This window comes from Pelobates fuscus, chromosome 3, assembly GCF_036172605.1.
Source record: "Pelobates fuscus isolate aPelFus1 chromosome 3, aPelFus1.pri, whole genome shotgun sequence".
Taxonomy (NCBI): Eukaryota; Metazoa; Chordata; class Amphibia; order Anura; family Pelobatidae; genus Pelobates; species Pelobates fuscus.
The window spans coordinates 52,612,986-52,630,263 of NC_086319.1; the positions used below are offsets into that span (position 1 = coordinate 52,612,986).

The 17,278-nt window shown below is 39.4% G+C and overlaps 1 protein-coding gene across 1 annotated transcript in view; it reads right to left on the reverse strand.

Moving 5' to 3' along the window:
• HELB (DNA helicase B) overlaps window positions 1-17,278 on the reverse strand; it is a 41,266-nt gene that overhangs the window by 9,594 nt on the left and 14,394 nt on the right. The window contains exons 7-12 of the mRNA XM_063447059.1: window positions 15,623-15,747; window positions 14,958-15,042; window positions 7,614-7,673; window positions 6,896-6,979; window positions 4,917-5,097; window positions 3,653-3,784 (exon numbers count right to left, since the gene is read on the reverse strand). Of these exons, the coding sequence (XP_063303129.1) occupies window positions 3,653-3,784; window positions 4,917-5,097; window positions 6,896-6,979; window positions 7,614-7,673; window positions 14,958-15,042; window positions 15,623-15,747 (667 nt within the window). The remainder of the gene's footprint in view (window positions 1-3,652; window positions 3,785-4,916; window positions 5,098-6,895; window positions 6,980-7,613; window positions 7,674-14,957; window positions 15,043-15,622; window positions 15,748-17,278) is intronic.

The window sequence follows — 17,278 nt, forward strand, 5'->3', positions numbered from 1 at the left end:
CAATGAGTTTGTTAGCTCCCACATGGAGGCACTGAGCAGGCTAGATACTGAGCCATAGGGAGCAGAAAAGAACTGTCAAAAGACCTGCGTAACAAGATAATGAAACTTTATAAAGATGGAAAAGGATATAAAGAGATATCCAAAGCCTTGAAAATGCCAGTCAGTACTGTTAAATCTCTTGCTGAGAAGTGAAAAATTCATGGATCTCTTGATACCAAGCCAAGGTCAGTCAGACCAAGAAAGATTTCAGCCAAAACTGCCAGAAGAATTGTTCGGGATACAAAGAGAAACCCACAGGTAACCGCAGGAGAAATACAGGCTGCTCTGGAAAAAGACAGTGTGGTTGTTTCAAGGAGCACAATACGACAATACTTAAACAAAAATGAGATGCATGGTCAAGTTGCCAGAAGGAAGCCTTTACTGCGCCAATGCCACAAAAAAGCCCAGTTACAATATCCCCGACAACACCTTGACACGCCTCACAGCTTCTGGCACACTGTAATTTGGAGTGACGAGACCAAAATAGAACTTTATGGTCATAACCATAAGCTCTATGTTTGGAGAGGGATCAACAAGGCCTATAGTGAAAGAATACCATCCCCACTGTGAAGCATGGTGGTGGCTCACTGATTGTTCGGGGGGGGTGAGCTCTAAAGGCACAGGGAAGCTTGTGAAAATTGATGGCAAGATGAATGCAGCATGTTATCAGAAAATACTGGTAGACCCTCTCCCCCCCTGAAACTCTTAACCAATAAGTGAGGTCCTACATGGCTGGGCTTAGCTCAATAACTGGAGTTTCTGGTGGCAGCCTCCTGAAAATTAACCCCCTCCCTAAGCAATATTAATAATCACATAGGCCTGCAGTTTACTCCATGCCTCCCAAAAATTGGAAGTCCTTATTTCTTTGCAATTATACCCTCCTAAACTAAAATTCCATATTTCTCTGCAATGTACCCCTTTCTCCTCAATTCACATCATGGTTAGCTTCCCATAGCAATTAGGTCAATTAACCCCTTCCAGGTTCCCTGTGTGCACCCTTTTATAAGCTTTTACAGCTACTTCTGCTCTACACACTTACAGTGTAACAGTCACAAAACACTCACTCACAGATAGGGGCACACAGTCATACACACACTGCCCTCAGTCACACAGTAACATAAATTCTCAGATATACATAACAATTACATACAAACACATTCAGTTACAGTCAAATAAAATCACAATCAGAAATATTCTCATACACATTTACAGTGATACACACTCACAGCATACACCTACAGTCACACTCATAGATGCACAAAATCACACAGACACAGACTTACAATTATGCATGCAGGGCATGCACACTCACAGTCAGACATTTATACTCTGACACACACAGACAACACACTCACATTCACAGACCCTGATACCCAATCACTTTCACACACCAGATACTCACTCACAGTCACTCATGGAGACACACCATGGGTGATCCACCATCAGACCTTGTAGCTCCTCATGCACACTGAGCTCCTGTTGCTGAGAGCTACTAATTCCTTTCTGCCCCATAGTGCTCCTCACTGTAACAGGCTGTATATATGTTGTGGCAGCTCCTACCTGTAGGAGCTGGAGCCAGCCTTCAGAGTGGGAGCTTGTTTCCCACTCCCTCGCGGTCTGGTGACATACATCATGTTATGGGAGGGCTGATACAGAGCAAGGGGGCGGAGCTTTGCAGACAGCAGCCAATGAAACCTCTGCAGGGCTGTTTCAATGCCTCAGGGAGACCCTGCAGCATCCAGGCTTCCATAGTGTGACTCCGTAGCAGCAGTTCTGCCCTTCAAAACACCGGCAGTGTGTGAGTTGTGAGGGGCGGCTGCTGTGGGCTTAGGGTGTCAGAAATATTTAAAAATCCAAGTCTCTGGCCAGGTGCCAGGGATTTGGATTTTTGCGCCCCCCTTCTGTGGCGCCCTAAGGCGGCCGCCTGTGCCGCCTTATGGACGCGCCGGCCCTGCCCCCATGGCCCTTTCCCCCCCTCTTCCTCTGTTATGTACCCTCCCCCGGTATAAGGAGCAACTGTACAAATCTAATCTTATTAATTATTATCCCATTCTTTTCTGTACCCTGAATACGTTGCTTACTGACAAAATAAATAAAAATTGTAAAATAAAAAAAAAAAAAAAATACTGGCAGACAATTTGCATTCTTTTGCACGAAGACTGCACATGGGACGTTCTTGGACTTTCCAGCATGACAATGACCCCAAGCACAAGGCCACGGTGACCCTCCAGTGGTTACAGCAGAAAAAGGTGAAGGAGTAGCCAATTCCAGTCTTCTGACCTTAATATCATCAAGCCACTCTGGGGAGATCTCAAACGTGCGGTTCATGCAAGACGACCAAAAACTTTGAATGACCTGGAGGCATTTAGCAAAGAAGAATGGGCAGCTATACCACCTGCAAGAATTAGGGGCCTCATAGACAACTATTACAAAAGACTGCAGGCAATATACAGTATTAAGAACTAGGGGTAGGCAGACTTTTGAACAGGGGTCATTTAGGTTTTTTTACTTTGCTGCCATGTTTTGTTTTATGATTGTGTCATTCTGTTATAACCTACAGTTGAAAATGAATCCCATAAGATATAAAAGAAATGTGTTTTACCTGCTCACTTGGTTTTTTTTTTGTTTGTTTTTTAAATTGTACATATATTTGTCTTTAAATGGTACATATATTACCAATTCTCCAAGGGTATGCAAACTTTTGAGCACAACTGTATAGGCACAATGCTAAAGTGCATGTCTAAAACTAAAGTGACAGACTGGGCAGCCTCTACAAATCTGTTGTAGGACGAGGCAATGCCAGTTAGGCCTTGTGCACCCACTCCCCTCCTCGTCGGACCCCAATCTGACCACTAAAGAAGATATCTCTAACCTGTATGAGAAACTCCAGAACGTTTATAGTTCTAGCTTAGACAGCTCTCACCTAGTGATCTTACCTGGAATGTGTGTATAGTTTTAGCCCAGACAGGTCTCACCTAGTGATCTAACCTGGAATGTGTGTATAGTTTTAGCCCAGACAGGTCTCACCTAGTGATCTAACCTGGAATGTGTGTATAGTTTTAGCCCAGACAGGTCTCACCTAGTGATCTAACCTGGAATGTGTGTATAGTTTTAGCCCAGACAGGTCTCACCTAGTGATCTAACCTGAAATGTGTGTATAGTTTTAGCCCAGACAGGTCTCACCTAGTGATCTAACCTGGAATGTGTGTATAGTTTTAGCCCAGACAGGTCTCACCTAGTGATCTAACCTGGAATGTGTGTATAGTTTTAGCCCAGACAGGTCTCACCTAGTGATCTTACCTGGAATGTGTGTATAGTTTTAGCCCAGACAGGTCTCACCTAGTGATCTTACCTGGAATGTGTGTATAGTTTTAGCCCAGACAGGTCTCACCTAGTGATCTGACCTGGAATGTGTGTATAGTTTTAGCCCAGACAGGTCTCACCTAGTGATCTTACCCTGGAATGTGTGTATAGTTTTAGCCCAGACAGGTCTCACCTAGTGATCTGACCTGGAATGTGTGTATAGTTTTAGCTCATACAGGTCTCACCTAGTGATCTAACCTGGAATGTGTGTATAGTTTTAGCCCAGACAGGTCTCACCTAGTGATCTTACCTGGAATGTGTGAATAGTTCTAGCCCAGGCATGCCTTAAACCACTTCGGTTCCTTAGAGCTTTATAGTCCAAAGTATAAACTCTATCATCGTCACTTAAAGTTAATTCACGGATTTTGTTCTCTTCCACATCCTAAAATACAACATACATATTTAGAAAAGTTTGGTCAATAATAAGATCCATCATGAACATTATAATAGTTTTAATACAGCTTTCCAATTTCTGCATCTATAAATATTTTTACAGAATACAAGGAAAGTTAATGCAAACGACCTGCCAAGTAGCAACCCTGACTAATTATATAGAATACTTGGCAAATGGTGTGTATCCAACATAAACAAGTTGATTTTGTTATTTTGATTTCTGGGATAAAGTATTTGGAGAAAGTGCTACCCTCTACAGGCTGAAGTTTTCTAATTGGTTATAAATTCTGACCAACAGTTATTAGTAATCTAAAAGCCAAATCAAGATGATGACTTCACATGTAGACCTGTTTAATCAATCATCAAATGTGAGTTACTGAGTTACGCACTCAATAAACTGCTCATAACCAAGGGATTATGGGATTCATTAAGCACCTGTAGCACTCTCATAGATAGCTTTGGGAAGGCTGGGATTGGCATGAGCCAGCTACCTCCAAGTCTGAGCATCGATTTGCAGGAAAGATATGCACTGCAAATTGTGAGTATCTTTTTTCGGTGGAATTCACAAATTATAGAGTGTCACCTATGTAATGCATTACAGAAATAGATGCCAACTGTAGCCTGGAGTGCCCCATTAAAGGGACACTATAACCCCTTCATCTCATTAAAATGGTTAAAACGTCTGGAGTCCTCTAGTGCCATCTTCGTGTTCAGTGTTAAACTGTATTTAATGGTTTAATGCTAAACGAGAATCCCAAGCAGCCTATCCCCTCTTTGCTACTAGGGCCAATGAGGAAGCATTGACCTGAGCAGTAATGGACAGCAGTGATTGGCTGAATGTGTTGGGTAATCAAAACATCAGCCAATCACAGCCGCCATCCTGGTATGAACTGGTATGGCTAGAATAAGTGTTTAATTTCTGAATGGCCATACATCCAGTTGGGGGTTGAGCTGTGGGTGGCCAGGGACATTTATTCAGTGTTAAATTGGTTGAAAATTGTTTATCATTAAATGGAGGAAAAGCACCTGGGGACTCCGGGCACTATAACCAATTCATTGAGATGAAACGGTTATACTGCTTACAGTGTCCCTTTAAAAAATAAATCATATATACTACTTACATCTATTATAAAAAATATTTCTCCATTACACAGCCTTTCATCATCACTCAGTTCCTTTTTAGACTGATCTTCTGAATTGCTTTCATTTGTTGCCTTCGTCGTAGATTTTTCTTTTTTAATTTCATTGTTGCTAACCAACTGTGTGCGGCTCATATCTTCCCCTAATTCCTCCCTGGAATTCCTGGCAAATAGTGAGAAGTTGAGTAAAATTGTAAGAAGCCTGACAATGATCAATAAACAAGGTATTAAGGTTCTTATAAATTCTTGTAATTAATAGGATAGCCAATGTTATTCTCTAAACTGTGAATAGTCCGGAATTCAAAGTTAATGTCAAGTATTAGAGCAGAATAGCTGACTGTTTGCAATTCCACTATTTTGGCATAAAACAAAAGTTACTTACTTTGAATCTCCAACAATTCATACTTTAGTGATCAAGGCTGAGAGTTACTGGAATGTTTTTTAAGGGTGAGACAGGGAATGCAGCTTAATTAAAGGGACACTATAGTCACCTGAATAACTTTAGCTTAATGAAGCAGTTTTGGTGTATAGAACATGCCCCTGCAGCCTCACTGCTCAATCCTCTGCCATTTAGGAGTTAAATCCCTTTGTTTATGAACCCTAGTCACACCTCCCTGCATGTGACTTGCACAGCCTTCCATAAACACTTCCTGTAAAGAGAGCCCTATTTAGGCTTTCTTTATTGCAAGTTCTGTTTAATTAAGATTTTCTTCTCCCCTGCTATGTTAATAACTTGCTAGACCCTGCAAGAGCCTCATGTATGTGATTAAAGTTCAATTTAGAGATTGAGATACAATTATTTAAGGTAAATTACATCTGTTTGAGAGTGAAACCAGTTTTTTTTTGTTCATGCAGGCTCTGTCAATCATAGCCAGGGGAGGTGTGGCTAGGGCTGCATAAACAGAAACAAAGTGATTTAACTCCTAAATGACAGTGAATTGAGCAGTGAAATTGCAGGGGAAGGATCTATACACTAAAACTGCTTTATTTAGCTAAAGTAATTTAGGTGACTATAGTGTTCCTTTAAATTTAGGTCAATCGGCTAGAGACCTGAAGGGTGCATGGCATATTTAACAGATGCTACATTTTCTCTTGTCCATGGCTAGTGGAAATTTTGAGGCATATTTACATTCATACACACTGGGCTGAAATGGAAAATTTAGCCCTGGGGAGCAGAACATGTGTGTTTGTGTATATACACACCATACAACACATTTGAGTTTTATTTATTACTAGGGTGCTGTGGGAATTAGTTTAACTACCATTGGTACAATCTGCTAGGGTGCAAAGAGGTTAAAGTAACACTCCAAGCATCGTCATTTTTAAAGTGATAATAAGGGCAGCGTGTTTTGCATCCCTCCAACTTTAATAGGTCAAGTGTGCAGTGCAGTGAGCCACTGTCAGCACATTCAGGTGTTAAATAACGATTTTGCAACCCTAACCGCAACAACCCTGGCTGTGACACAACCTTCCTTCACTTTTCTGGAAAAGGGCTGAAATATTTAACTCTCCTTTTGCACAGTGTGTTTAATTTAGCATGTATCCTCTGCTCTGTTAAAACTGCATTGTAGAGCTTACAGCAGCTGCCTGTATGTGTTTCAAGTTCAATCAACCAAGCAGATGAGAACTTCTGTAGTAAACACACATTGCTGTAATAATTAGACATTTTTCTTATGAAAGCTGTGTAAAACAAAGCCAGAGGAGACGAGGCTATATCTGCATAAACAAAATAACGCCTAAATGTCAGAGAATTGAACAGTAAGAGTGCAGGGGCATGATCTATACACCAACACCGTCTTCATTAAGCTGAAGTTGTTTTGGTGCTTAGAGTATCCTTTTAATGAATGACAGGTAACCTGTGTGCTTAGCTAGCCAGATCACAACACTGGTGGTAATCAAATAACATTTGGGCTAATTTCACAACCATGTTTAACAGCAACCTCCAAAAGGCTGATACTCACTTTGCTCGTAGATCTTTAACATATGCGTTTTTAGTACAGCACACCTTGTCCTTAAATTGAAAGTCAAACTTATTCCTATGATTCCTGCAAGAAAACAAAACAGAGATCACCATTCCATGTTACTAATGTTGTTGAGAGAAGATCTGCTAACATGGAAAAAGGATAACAACAAAATGGCCTTGAGGCTGTAGGCATCATGGAAGTTGTAGAATAAAGCTGGGGGTATCTTCTTAGCAACCCTGGTACATTTTAGGTTTTTTTAAATATGTTACCGTTACTAAATATACTAATACTATTATATAGAAAAATCATTTAAGAGAAACTCCCTAAAACATGATATTGTATGGAGCAGAAGAATGATTTGGTGTCTTCTGATTACAGGACTGTCTCTGAAATTTGGGAATATCAGACGATATTAAAGAGTAGCTTCCTTTATTCTTCTCTCTTGCTTCAAAGGTCTCTCTCTTCCTGAACATGACTTCTTTCCCAGAATATCCCTTCCTCTCACGCTTGTTTATCACATAAACCATTCTTTATCAATACTTTACCCCAGTCCCTATAACTCAAAAGGTTCTGTGATGACCTGAATGGAAAAACAAGTATTTTTTACATAGTAAAATTTATTCTACAAGATCAATGGCCTACCAAAGAAGGGAGTTTGTGGGGGGAGACCTAAAAACCTGCCCTGGACAACACACGTATACATAAAATAACTTACTTGATATTATGTCTAGAATAATGTTTACAGCAGAGTTCATTTATTAACATACAATCTCTCCTAGAAGAAAAAACAAAGATAAGACAAACATTAAAAAAATAAAGAAATAGGAGATAAAGCAATTATCAAGAGACACCGGATGGAAAATCGATTAACCTTTCAAATGTATTGACTGGAGTGCTTGGCGGTGGAATATCGATAGCCTAAACTGCATTCCGATCTTGCAATATCTCTCTTGCCAATAAAAACAAATTAGTCAAAGTTGGTGTGCAATACCAAATAAATATATTTTGCACATCAGTTTAGTGGATGATTAATTTGTTTTTATTGGCAAGAGATATATTGCAAGATAACTGTGTACTGTTTTAATGGATATTGTGCACCAATGTATGCGTTGTTTGTTAGGAATCTGTTTACCAGGGTTTTTTGTTGTTGTTGCTGCATGTATTAATTAGTGATACAGAAGGTAATTGTATACTAAGGTGTGGAAAGCATCCATCTCGAGAGGGCGGAGAGAGCAATGACGTGACATCACGACGCCACAAACGCGGACAGGTGGAGCAGTCACGGGTAATATGAGGCAGGAGACCAGGGAATGAACGCCGTGAATTTCCTTACCCTTTCCCCCCCCCCCCCTTAAACAAATTATCACGGGAGCAGAGTCTGGGTAACCAGCAGGATTACTCCCAGAACCCGAAGCTAAAGAAGCTAAAAAACAAGAGAAAGTACAGGGATATCCCTACCGATTGAAGCTGTATCTGGAATTTAGTTTTTTGGCCCATGTGGAATTTAGTTTTTTGGCCCATGTGGAGAAATGGCGCCCTGAGGCAAAGACGGGAGTAGAAATAAGATAAAAGATATTGGAGATCAAAACAAGTGAAGCAGGAATAAATGGGGAGAGGAGAGAAAAGAGGAACAGTGACCAAAAACTGCTAGCTGAAACCAGATAAGTGATGTAAAATCTTTTGGGATTTTCCCATATATGTCTGAAATTATTTGATACATTTTATTTGGTCTATTCTGCTATAAATGGTGTAGGGGAGAAGGAAAAAAACAAGAGAAAATAGACATTCAGATAACTAAAGGAAAAGGAAATCAAGATAGACTTTAACTGCAATAACAAAATCTAAGATATTTAACAGTGACACTCTAAGCTGTGGGCAACGATATTGTTTTTTCTTTTTCATTTTTTTCACTGATAAATATTGTCCTATTATGTGTTTAAGGGAGAAGGACATATATGCATAAGCACAGAGAGTGTGTGAGAGGGATTTTGATAAAAATACGATAAAATGTGCACACTTCCTTTCAGTCCCGCCGGAAACCGGAACCTGAAATGGAAGTTCCTGTACCGCGGTGCGCCCTGTGAAGCCGGCCCACGCTTCAAGACAGGTAAGTAATTATGGGATATCGGCATATAACACGCACCCACGATTTTCCCCCTATTTTCAGGGGAAAAAATTGCGTGTTATACGCCGATAAATACGGTAACCAAGTAGGATTTGTCCCAGTAAGATCTCCAACTGAACACGAGATAACTCATAAATTTATGAATATAAATATATATATTTAAAATCCATCCCGATTAAATGGCGTGCCCTAGCTGACTGTCATTGGATGCTGATAAGGCATTCGACAGTGTTCGGCTGGGGATATATGGCAGAATCGTTGAAGCAATAATGGCACTATACACTAAACCAGAAGACAATATAATCTGGTATTATATCACCATGTTTTTTTTTTTTTTTATTTAATTTCTTTTTATTTCGTTTTTACATATTACATGTTTCACTTTACATACATTTGTTAGTACAGGTTTAAAGTTATAGCAGTGTACAAATGTTTTACTTTGATACAACAGAAACGCAATGAACGTTTACATTAATACAGTGTTGCTGTAAACCGGTTCCCATTAACTATGAGAGAAAAAACATAACAAAACAAATCTTGACGTCTTGTACATTTGTGTTGACAGATGATTGGGGGAAGAGAGGTGTAACTTTGACCATGTATCTCTTAGTTATAAATTATATCACCATGGTTTTATTTAACGAATGGAACCTGACAGGGGTGTCCTTTATCACCCTTGTTGTATATCCACACAATAGAACCTTTAGCCAGGAAAATTAGAACCCATCCTAAAATTCAAGGATTTAATCAAATATATACACAGATAATTAAATTACATGCCAGTGACATCCTATTGACTGTTGAAGATCCTTGTAAATCAATAGACGGGAAATATGGATTGTATAAAAGAATATTCTTTATTATCTGACTACAAATTAAATAAAATAAAATATATCTCCTTAAATATGTCCAGAACTCAAATAAATTATCTGAAAGATTAATATAATTTAATTTACATATTTGGGTATAAAAATTATTCAAGAATATGCAGACGCGGCTATATTAGCCCTTGCGGTGATATCACAAATAAATAGAGCTTTTAGAAACATAGAATGTGACGGCAGATAAGAACCATTTCAGCCCATCTAGTCTGCCCAATTTTCTAAATACTTTCATTAGTCCCTGGCCTTGTCTTATAACTACAATAGCCTTATGCCTATCCGACGCATGCTTAAACTCCTTTACTGTGTTAATCTCTACCACTTCAGCTGGAAGGTGTTTCCGTGCATCCAATACCCTCTCAGTAAAGTAATCATTCCGGATATTATTGAGAGGACCTTTGCCCCTCTAAATTAACACTATGTCCTCTTGTTGTGGTAGTTTTTCTTCTTTTACATATAGTTTCCTCCTGTACTGTGTTGATTCCCTTTATGTATTTAAATGTTTCTATCATATCCCCCCGTCTCGTCTTTCCTCCAAGCTATACATGTTAAGATCCTTTAACCTTTCCTGGTAAGTTTTATCCTGCAATCCATGAACCAGTTTAGTAGCCCTTCTCTGAACTCTCTCCAAAGTATCAATATCCTTCTGAAGATACGGTCTCCAGTACTGCGAACAATACTCCAAGTGAGGTCTCACCAGTGTTCTGTACAATGGCATGAGCACTTCCCTCTTTCTACTGCTAATACCTCTCCCTATACAACCAAGCATTCTGCTAGCATTTCCAGCTGCTCTATTACATTGTCTGCCTACCCCTAAATCCTTTTCCTCAGATGTTGAGGTTAGGACCATCAAATATTCTGTACTCTGCCCTTGGATTTTTACATCCAAGATGCATTATCTTGCACTCATCCACATTAAATGTCAGTTGGTAATGGAAATGGTAATGGAAATGAAACATTTTAAACCTCAAGACTTGGAAATTACATAATTTTTGAAATCTTCAAACATAATAGAAGGGAACATAGCTTTAAACCATATTCTGGCAAATTGTTATATATTTAAAAATAAGGCTAAGATAAAAGACAAGGTTTTACCTTGTCTACCTTCAGAAATTATAAGTGGCTTAACGGAAAATATAGACCTTCAACCATGGATAAATAAAGGAATCATAGAAATTCATCATTTAATAGAGAGAAATAAAATAAAATCTTTCTCTGCACTCCAAACAGAATTTAATCTTGGTGATCAAGAAATATTTAAATATCTCAGAATTAAAGGTTTTCTAAATGATAAATTGTATATTAATGATAATTCTCAAATCGTCGACATTTTTAACAAAATGTTTAGACAAAATTATTATAAACATTTAATAACAAAATGTCTTGAAATTATTAAAATATTAAAAAAGATGCCCCAATTAGTGCTATAATAAGATGGAAGGAGGATTTACAGGTCCAAATTAATGAAGAAGAATGGAATAAGGCATTAAATCGATGTTATAGATTGATACACTGTCTGAACCTTAATGAAACACAGTATAAATTGGTAAATCGTTGGTATAGAGTCCCCAAAAAGTATTAATAGGATATTTCCAAATGCTCTACATAATTGTTGGGAGATGTGGGGATCAATATGCTGATTATATGCATGTATGGTGGTCATGTACAAAGATTGAGATAGTGTTAGAAGGATTAAAAAGATTTGTTAGAAGGAGAAAATGTATGGTAATTGAGACATACCGGTATATAAAAACCCCGTACAATAAAAGAAAAAGAATAAAGAGGGTAAAGGGAAATGAATAGGGAATAGGAAACAGGAAAAGGGATATTTAGCATTAATATGCTGTTTTTGTTTCCTAGAACCTTCCTAATTACCTTAAGATTAATCATAGCAAACCTCAATTTCTGCTATTGTATTTATATATTTTTTGTTGTTGTTTTTTTCTGTATTGATGTCAATGTCGATATATGTTTTTATTGTTTGGTGACATATAATAATATTGAAAATGTCCCTATTCATATATGAGATATATTGGAATTTTTGATATTAAGATTTTGTACAGGATTCATTTTTGATAAATAAAAAAAATAAATAAAAAAAAAGAAGGTAATTGTATAGGTACTTTTAAATCAATTTTGTGCCGCCATCTCCATATTTCGGTGTTATTCTGAATTCCTGATACTCCCTTATGGAATCTTAAGCTCTACCCTTCCTTGCAGATATCAGTACTCCAGTCTGTAACAAGCTTCAATGGCATCATATGAATAGCTGCTATGCCATCATGCCAATATGGTTTGCTAAGAATCCAGCAGTTATTAAAGGCACACTCTGACAACCACGAACACACAGTATAAGAATTAAAGGGACTCTATAGTCAACATATAAAAGCAAGAAAGACAGGTCCCCCAGACAGGTCTTGCTTTTATATGTACTTTCTGCAAAAAAAATAATTTGAGGTTTTTTTATATTAAAAACTTACCTCCGTTCCAGCGCCGAGCTCCCAGCCATGCCGCGCCCCCTTTTTTGTCAACATGAAATCCATCCAATCACAGTGCTCTGTGTCATTTAACACAGCGTGGGAAAATTCTTTGGAATTTTCCCACGCTGTGTAAAATGACAAAGAGAACTCTGATTGGCTTAAACCAGCCAATCAGAGTGTTCTTAGCCTAATTGCAAGGCGTGGCAAGGCTTTATAAGCCTTCCCCCGCCCTGCAAAGCTCAGTCTGCGCGGAGCCCTCCATGGGTGAACATGGATTTTTTTTTGCGCTCTTTTTTTTTTTTTATTGCGTCCGTTATTATGGCTTTTTATTTGGCCTTTTTTGGGGCTGAAGAAAGAAGATTTTAGAAGAAAGAAAACATCGAATGGTAAGTTGTTTTTATCTCTTTTTTTTTTTTTTTTTACAGGTTTTTAGTTAAAGGTCCCCCCCTCATTATTTTTAGGGTGAGGGGGGTAGGTAGGGAGATCATTTTTTTTGGGTGGGGGGGGGGGGAAAGGGTTAACTAGGGTCCCCCCCCTTTGTATTTAGGGCCCCCACCCACCGCTCAGGGGTGGGGGCCGGGGGGGACAATAGGTCCCTCCCTTATTGTTAATTTTAGGGCCCCCACCCACCGCTCAGGGGGTGGGGGCCGGGGGGACAGTAGGTCCCCCCCTTATTGTTAATTTTAGGGCCCCCACCCGCCGCTCAGGGGTAGGGGCCGGGGCCGGGGGGGACAGTAGTTCCCCCTCTTATTTTTAGGGCCCCCACCCGCCGCACAGGGGTGGGAGCGGGGGGGGGGGACAGTAGGTCCCCCCCTTATTTTTAATTTTAGGGCCCCCACCCGCCGCACAGGGGTGGGGGCCAGAAGGTCCCCCCAATTTTGTTATTTTTAGGGCCCCCACCCACAGGGGTGGGGGCCGAAGAGGGGGAGGACAGTAGGCCCCCCCCCCCTCATTATCTTCATGTCCCCCACCCACCGCCCATGGGTGGGGGCCAGGGGGGGAAGGAGAGTAGGTCCCGTCCCCCGTCCCCCCCCCCAACCACCATTGTGGCCAGAAACAGTCCCTGTGGGTTCGGTCTTCAGCTGTCAGCTGAAGCCACTCCCACAGCAGTGCTGACAGCCTCAGCACACAAAGCGCGTTCACAGTGCTTTGTGTGCTGATAGCCCGTCTGAAGTATTCACCCATGCGTGAATACGTCCGACGTGAATGAGGCCTTTTTAGGGCCTCTGAACTCGGAAGTCCCTCTGGTGGCCGTCTGATTGACTGCAACAAGAGGTGTTCCAAGCTTCCAATGTAAACACTGCATTTTCTCAGAAAATACAGTGCTTACAAGAAAAAGGCTGCAGGGAGCTGTAGCACTCACCTGAACAACCTCATTAAGCTGAAGTTGTTCAGGTGACTATAGTGTCCCGTTAATTTTAAATGTACATAAACACTTTGACAAAGTGGTTTTGCTAAAAATCAGTTGGTGAATAAGTTATGTGGATTATGTACGTTATGTGCACTTTGCTTATGCTTTTATTTATCCACGTCCTTTGTCATTTTACTTTGGCTTTATTATTTTTGCCATTTATACAGCGCCAACAGATTCGGTAGCGCTTTACAATATTATGAGAGGGGGATTTAACTATAAATTGGACAATTACAAGAAAACTTACAAGAACGATAGGTTGAAGAGGACCCTGCTCAAATGAGCTTACAGTCTATAGGAGGTGGGGTATAAAACACATTAGGACATGATGGAAGAATACATGTTTTTGAAACTTTTCATGTGTGATAAACCTTGAATATAGAGTTTTTCCTACACAAAGTGTCCAGGAGTGGCCAGTGGGGGTATCCCTAGGCTGTAATGTAGACACGGCCTTTTCTCTGAAAAAACAGTATTTACTGAAAAAGGCCTGAAGGAAATGATTCAACTCATCAGAACAAACACAATAAGCTGTAGTTGTTCTGGTGACTATAGTGTCCCACTGAAATCTAGTAAAGATGATTCAATGAAAAATAGACACATATTACTAAGTATCAGCAGAGTTTCCGCTTGTTATTTAAAAGAAGAGCAGATTCCAAGAGTGGAAGAGAAGAGGAAACAATAGAAGAAAGGCAAGTTTGGCGTGACAGTGCTACTTTAAGATAACTGAATGTGTCGGAAAAGCTAAAGGCTCTGTTTTCTCAGAAACACACTTAAAGAATACCCTGAGATTGTACCTAGACATTAGCTCTGCCAGCAGCATTAACCTACAGTGTAACAAAAGTTATAAGGAGAAAAAAGACAGCTATCCTCATCAGCATACAGAGAGACGAGAATGCAAGTCCAAGTCAATCTCAAAACTGAGCTAAAAGGTCCTAACAGTTTATTAAATTCAACCTAAATCCACAGCCTATTAGATAAGGGAGCCTTCCATACCTCAATCGCCAGGTTAATGAGGACCTGGGACCTACAGACATGAAACCTACACTTCTACATAGTATACCTCAAAATGATTCGGTAGAGTGTTTTATTTTAATGTGAGACACAAGGAATTGCACTATCTGGATAAAAAAAAAAAAAAATTACCAGCCGAATGAATAATTACCTTCTAAATGCAATAAACTGAGATGTTTTATCATCCTGTAAACCTGGTCCTTCCTTTAGAAGTTTCTCTATGGCAATCTGGAGATCTGAGTATAAATTATAATGGATATAGAAGATAAAAACATAAATTAATAAAAAGATCCAACTACATTACCATTATTTGTTTTAAAGGGGTATGACAAGACTTGTTGTAAAAAACAACTGGTGATTAATGATAAAATACTGTCAAGGTTATTCACCAAAGTGAGAATTCAAATGGAATTTCAGTTTGTAGGACAAAATGGAAAACCAAGAATTATTAGAATTTTTTCCAATTCACCTTTTGGGCTCTAGAATTTTAAATTCACTTTAAGTTCACATCAATTCACAGCTTAGCAAATAATCTCCTATTCCACACCAGTACAGACGTTGTGGTATACCGAAGGTATCTCTTTTACAAGATAGGTCAAATCTTTAAAAAAAAAAGATAGGGGGAGAAACAAAAAGAAAACTGAAAAATATTAAAATAAATTGCTAGATTGAAGCAAAGCATAATTAATGCAGGTCCACAGACGGATGATCACACAAAATATATACATAAAAAACGTGAATTGTTTGCAAGAATGGCATGATAATTGGAAAGTTAGATAAATTACAACTATGTCCTGCTCCATTAGAAAGGCTTACCATAGTCACTGCCATTGGGCAAAGAAATGAAAATGAATTTCTTATCGTCGCTGGGTATTTCAACTTCCACACCACGGGAGAGATCTATTACAGCATCAAACTCAATTGGGTTTTGCTGAGAAATTCTGGATAAAAAAAAACACGCATATAGCAAAGTCTATAATATAGAATGTATTAATTCTATTAACAGCTGCAACGTTAATGTATTAACAGCTGCAACGACATGTTTTAAAAGTTCCCCACCTTATAAACAGGGTGTTTTTTTGCATGACTTCACGTAACCTACACTATTTCCCATTGAATTAAGTCACCCATCACCTAGAGCAGTGGTTCCCAACCCAGTCCTCAAGTACCCCTTAACAGTCCAGGATTTAGGGATTACCCAGTTGTGTGTAAAGTGTTTTTAGAAAAAAAAAAAAAAAATACTTTAGACACAACAGGGTAATCCCTAAATCCTGGACTGGTAAGGGGTAATGAGGACTGGATTGGGAACCCCTAACCTAAAGGAAACAACCTATAGCGTTAAGCGGCTTCTGTGAAAACCATCTGCATTTTCTATTACCCTATTCTTTTTAATTGAAAGGGACACAACTGTGCAATTTAGTGCTTATGGTGTCAGGGGTTCCTGGCGCTGCAGAAAAGCCATTTATAATTAGTTTGATAACGGATTCTGATTGGCACTTGTGCTGCTTCAAAATCTGTTAAGTGTAAATTCACATGTCCGCATAATTATACAGCGGGACCTCGGTTTACGTATTTAATGCGTTCTCCAGGACATTTCTTATTGCGAAAAATTTATAAACCGAAACGTGGTGTCTCATAGGAATGCATTGAAAACCAATTAATCCGTTCTGGAGGTCAGAAAAAATTCAAAATGAGCTGGCATGGAAACCAACCAACAATGCAGATCCCATAATAAAAGGCATGCAAACAACAACGCTCAGCTCCCTACCTTTCCACAGCTTGAGAAATGCACCAAAAAGTCCCAAAACAACTGCAAACAATTTCAAGAATGGCTCCAAAACTCGATGCAAAAGCCGCTCCAACACCTGCACACTCGATGCCACGTGCTACCCACAGGCTCCAGCATGCAGGGGTCGGTGCTATAAGCCTCCCAGGTGCAATGCATCCTGGGGGAGAATTTTGTATTGCGAAAAAAAAAATTGTAAACCGAGGCCTTTTCAATGGATTTTCATTTGTAAACCAAAAATTATGTTAACTGAGGCGTTTGTAAACGGAGGTCCCACTGTACCTAGATTGGACATTATTCATTGAGTGTGAACTAATGGCTCCTAGCTAGTAACCAAGGTCCAAACTTGGTATGAGTTGCTGTGATAATGTGATTCTGCTTTAGCGTAGCTGTGCATACCAAAATCAGCGCAGGTACTCAGCGGATCTAGTTGATCAGAAGGTCCTGTTTTGTGTTCTGACGCAAACGCAAGAATACAATTGTAACACAGGCAACTTCTATTAAGCAAGGTGCCAGCCCAGGCGTTTCACAAAGACCGTGGTGCTGAGAATAGCTCATAAAAATGGAGAAAAATCTTACTGATTAACTTTTAAAATCTATAGCACTTATTGTTCAGAATATATGAATATCAGAAGCCAGGATTACAGGCTTCCCTGTTTCATTGATATATAAAGGCTGAGAAAATA